General features: G+C 33.1%; 1 protein-coding gene across 1 annotated transcript; it reads right to left on the minus strand.

Annotated features, from left to right (window-relative positions):
- Positions 1-2,706: 2,706 nt before the first annotated feature.
- On the minus strand, positions 2,707-4,900 carry LOC133792211 (uncharacterized). Its single transcript, XM_062230126.1, has 4 exons — positions 4,268-4,900; positions 3,915-4,206; positions 3,283-3,791; positions 2,707-3,096 (listed from the first exon to the last, which is right to left on the minus strand). The coding sequence occupies exons 1-4, from the start codon at positions 4,898-4,900 to the stop codon at positions 2,707-2,709; spliced, it is 1,824 nt and encodes a 607-aa protein (XP_062086110.1).
- Positions 4,901-5,131: the final 231 nt, after the last annotated feature.

A 5,131-nucleotide genomic window follows, 5' to 3' on the forward strand; every position in this document is an offset into this window, starting at 1 on the left:
GATAGTAGTAATATGGAGGATAAGAGCAATTGGTCGATTGTTGTTTATGATTCTTCAAGGGTGGTTGATCCTGTGGCTATTTTGCCTAAGAAAAGAGAGGCGAAGCCGAGTGCTGTGGTCAAGTCTCCTTTCATGACAAAGTTTGGGTCTTCTAAAGATGAAGGTAAACACAAAAGAAAGAAGACTGTATTGGATAATATATGTCCTTTTTCTAATGATCTTGGTCATAATCACACTGAACAACAAGCTTCTGAGTTTCATAGTTGGATTGAAACTAAAGTCAATCACAATAACAAGTATGTACAATTTGTGTTTTTTTTTTAATTTTGTGTTTGTGTGAAATTGTTTGTTTCATTTTCTAAAAATTGTTTGGTTTTCTTTTAGGTTTAAGAAATATGATGATAACAAGGTTGAGTCATCGATCAATTTCACTTTCATTTTTTTGACGAGAAGACGTGGTTCTACTGTTTGTATTTTCTTGGGCAATTTGTTGATTCATCTGTGAGTTTCTTTCTTTTTATGTTGTGTTTATCATTATTTTTTTTAAAAAAATTCTTTGATGTGCTTCAATTCTTTATTACTGTGTTTTGATGGGGTAACTAGTTCCCACGGTCATTTTTTGTGTTTCAACGATATGTGTAACTGGTTACCCAAATGTATAATCTAGTAGTTTAGCTGGGGTAACTAGTTACCACAATCATTTTTTGTGTTGCAATGCTTTGTGTAACTGGTTACCCAAAAGTATAATTTTGATGTTTTAGCTGATGGTAACTTGTTACCCAAACTTTTTATTTTGTTGTGCAGCTGATTGGAACTGGTTACCCTTTGTTTTTTTATTGTGTTATGTTGTAAGTGGTAACAGGTTTCTTCATAGTGGTCTTATAAGCATTTATTTTTTAAAATGCAGCATATTGATGTCATGATGTACTATTTGTGGAGAAAGGTTAAGTTATGCAAAGGTTTGAAGATGAGAGTCTCTACTACTAATAGTTGTTTTGGCCAAAATATTGTGTTCATGTTTGAGAAGTTTATGAAATCAGGCACTGGTACATTTAACATTGATGACAGTTGTGTTCCTTTGAAGATTATGAGGGGCAAGTCATTGTTTTGCAACATTCACTGAAATCTGCTTGATCATGTTCTTATTCCTGTTAATGTGAAGGATCTTTCTCATTGGCTTTTGTTGCATTTTGACATAAAGATGAGGTTTCTCATTATTTATGATTCTATGTCGAGGGAGAGGCATGAAAATTTGAGCTTACCTGTAATTGAAGCATTTGCTGTAATGATTCCTCTTCTATTGGAAAAGATTGGTTTTTATGATCGTCCTGATATAAATATTGATCTTAGTCCTTATGACGTCGCTGCGAATGATGCTTTGAAATTGACTATTGCTAAAGGCGTTCCTCAACAAGTTAAGGGATTAGTTTTTTTTTTTTTAAAAGTTTGTTTATCTTGTTTGTTGCTGATTTTGTTTTTATGTTCTTAGTTTTTTTTTTTTTTTTTGCAATATTGCAGCGATTGTGGGATTTTTACAACTTATTTTGCAAAGAAATTAATTCTTGGAAAGGAAAAAGAGATGCTAAAAGATCTTGATGCTCAGTTGCTTCGCCAAGACATTGTCGTTAGCTTGTATTTTCGTGGGAAGAAGAAACAAGAAGATGGATATTTGACTAACGATGAGTTTCGTGAAAAGCTTTTGGATATGAGGCAGAAGAGGAGGAAGACTGCTGCATAGGTTTACTTAAGACTGTTGCATAGGTTATTTAGGAAGCTTTAGGAAAGGGTATTACATTTTTTTCTTTTCTATACTCTAGAACAGATCAGCTTTTGGAAAGGATATTTGACTTTTGGAAATGATGACCAATAGTTAGTTGGATTGTTGTATATGTTAAATTGCTACTATTGTAAGACATTGGTTACTTAAGAATATCTTATATATCTTTTGATATTTTTCTGTGTTAATTATGTGTATTTACTTAGTTAGTTCTTCAGGGATATTCTAATGGTAACCAAGTACTTGGTTTGGTCTACATATTATATACGAAAGGGTAGCTAGTTACCTTTGGTACTTGATGTTTTTTGGTTTTTTTTGTGACAATTGTTAGAGCAAAGTACCAAGTTTCTTGGTTGTTTGTTTTTTATTTCATGTTTTAATATTATATTTTTATACATATTCTACTTTTAAAGCAATTGAGATATTTTAATGGTAACTAGGTACTTAGTTTGGTGTTCATCTTATATTCAAGGAGTAATTGGTTACTTTTGTTGTTTGGTGACTTTTTTAAAGCTACTGGGATATACAAAGCAATTGGGCTATAATAACCAAGTACCCAGATGGGTCATCATGTTATATACAAAGTGGTAACTAGTTACCTTATGGTAACCACTAATCCACAATGTTATGTTTAATTTTTAAAAGCTATGTTTTTTCTAGTGTTGGTTGCATAAATATTTAACTGACAACAAAAAAACCAACAATTTATTCTAAAAGGAATTTTATATGCTTTGTGTAATCATTCATTGTATTTGCATTTGTGACAGAGTTATCATAATACTCAATAAAAATGTATGAATATGAAAGTCAATGATTTAATGAATGAAGCTATGATAGAATAGTTTTGCTGTAATATATCAAGCTATGACTTGCTTTTTCTACTTGTTTGTCTTGTCAATTGGTGGATTCCTGCAAGTCTTCCTGTTATGTCATGGTTGACCAAATTTTCCACGGGAGATTTTTACTTTTGGTTCCCCTCTTGATCTTATTCTTTTCTTTCTTGGTCTTCCTGCAGGGATTGTCACCTTTGGAGGGAGCACCACCATGTCTAAGTGTTGTGGGAGATTCCATTCATCTTTATGGGGCAAAGGATGAACATTTTCATCATACAATGCTTTCAAAGTTTCTATTTTGTAAAACTTTGCACAATAATCATACACTCCCAAGTTTCTCTTTGCAATTACAGCAACTGCATGCTCACAAGGCATTTCATCTTCTTGAAACCTATTACAAGTACATGTTCTATTGTGTATATTTACTATGAAATTGGTACCTTTTTCATCACGAACTTGATATTCTATTGTGTTGAAAGGCAAGACCTGAATATACTTTTGTCATTAATTAGAATAAAATAATAAATATTTATGTACAATTAATGTTGAAGGTATCCTGTTCCCCCTCTATGTAGTTTATTCCTCTTTTTTTTTTTTTTGCTGTTACACAAGGTAACTGGTTACCATCCACTGACAAATTAAAGAATAGTAAGAATAAGTTTAGTTGCATACCTCATACTTCATTTTTGAAACAATGTCATGTCTCAGCTCATTTTCTATTGCAGTAGACACTTTTGTGAATGTTCCGTTTGCATTATTTGAGTTGTTCCAAACCCACTTCTGAACCAAACTTCTAAGACATTCAATCAAGATATCAATAGGGAGATTTCTTGCAGCTTTTAGTGCAGTGTTAAGCGATTCTACGATGTTGGATGTCATCATGGTGTATCTTTTTGTTGGTGAGTATGATCTTGCCCAAGTTTCATACTTGGCTTTCTCTAAATAGGGTCTAATGCGTTTGTCAAGTCTATCAAGGCCCGACATGTAGTGTTCACATTTTGTTTTTGTGTATGCTTTTGCTGCTGCAATGAAATTCATTTGTAGCTCTTCTCCATGATTTCCATACTTGCTTATCAAATTATTGAGCAAGTGATACATGCAAGCTCCATGGAACGCATTTGGGTACACTGTATGTACTGCATTCTCTATGGTCTTGTGTCTGTCGGAAACAATAGCCAATCCTGTGAAGGTAACCAGTTACTTTTATAAGATACTAAAAGAAATAACATGTATTTGTGTATTAGGTTTGGGTAACCAGTTCCTTTCTCTATGTAAACCAGATCATATAATTGAAGCAATCATACCTTCGGGTTCTCCATACGTGTCTCTCGGTTTGGAGAAGAACCAAAGCCAAGAGTTATCATTTTCTGAGTCTACTATTCCAAAAGCCAAGACAAAAATGTTGTTGTTTGAATCTAATGTTGATGATGAAAATAGGGTGCCGCCATGTGCATTTTTTAAGAAAGTTCCATCAACAACAATGATAGGACTCAAGTATCTCCAACCTTTTATTGAGTTAGAGAAAGCTATGTATAGGTATTTGAATCTATCTTCATTGTTTGTGAGTAGATGTGTTACTGTTCCTGGATTTGCTTGCTTCAACATTTAAAAGATACGTTGGCAACTTTTAATATGAATCATCGTGGTTCCCTCTTACTAGAAGCAAAGTTTTTTTTCTTGATCTCCATGCTTTTGTGTATCCCATGGTTACTCCAAAGTCATCATTCATGTCATTCAAGATGTCTTTTGGAGTATAATTTCTTTTGATTGACTTGTACTTATTCTTTATTAATTCGCCAATTATGATGCTTTTTGCTTGCCTATGATCCTCCATAACAATTTCAACAGCGCAAGTATGATTTGGAATGCATTTTCGTACCTTGAATAAATCTTGATTTCTGTATTTAGAAGCTCTCACAAACCAGCTGCATGTGTCATCTGCGCAGGTAACCAGGTACTCTCTTGGTTCTGATCTTTTTGTTTTGAACTGGAAGTTATGTAGCATGACATAGTATCTAAGAGTGGATTTGATTGTGTTCTTGTCCTTGTAAATTTGTCCTTGCTCTATTTTATTCACTCTGTAATAAGATATTACTATTTGAATTTCCTCCAATTTCTTTTTCCTTTTTGTATTGTCTTCAATTATAAAATCAATTACTTCTTCAGCAAGGTTAGGTATGTATGCCACATTGATTCCCTCATTTGTTGTGCTTGACATTCCTTCTTCAAGTAACATATGTTCATTGAGGGAAGCTTTGTTTGCTTGCATTAATAATGTTCCCATCTCCATTTCTTTTGCTGTAGCTTTCTGATTTGCTAGTTAAAGAAGGTTATTTTCAACACTTGATTCTTAAACTATAGTTACACACAATGGTAAGTCTGTTATTTTTGCAGCAATTTTTTTCTTTATTTCCATGTAGAACAACACTGAATTGTCTGTTTCAATCTTCATTGGTGGTGTTCCTTTGGCTACTTGACAATAAACTTCAATGGTTGCTCTTGTTTCCATTATCTCCTCTTT

The sequence above is a fragment of the Humulus lupulus genome, chromosome 7 (genome assembly GCF_963169125.1).
Source record: "Humulus lupulus chromosome 7, drHumLupu1.1, whole genome shotgun sequence".
In the NCBI taxonomy this organism is placed as follows: Eukaryota; Viridiplantae; Streptophyta; class Magnoliopsida; order Rosales; family Cannabaceae; genus Humulus; species Humulus lupulus.

What these genes read in the sequence shown, in the direction of transcription:
- LOC133792211 (XM_062230126.1), bottom strand. Translation starts at nt 4,900, where the DNA reads ATGGAGATGGGAACATTATTAATGCAAGCAAACAAAGCTTCCCTCAAT. An exon ending in GAAAAAAAACTTTGCTTCTA is followed by an intron (nt 4,207 to 4,267) that starts GTAAGAGGGAAC and finishes TAAATGTTGAAG; the next exon opens with CAAGCAAATCCAGGAACAGT. An exon ending in CACGTATGGAGAACCCGAAG is followed by an intron (nt 3,792 to 3,914) that starts GTATGATTGCTT and finishes TTACCTTCACAG; the next exon opens with GATTGGCTATTGTTTCCGAC.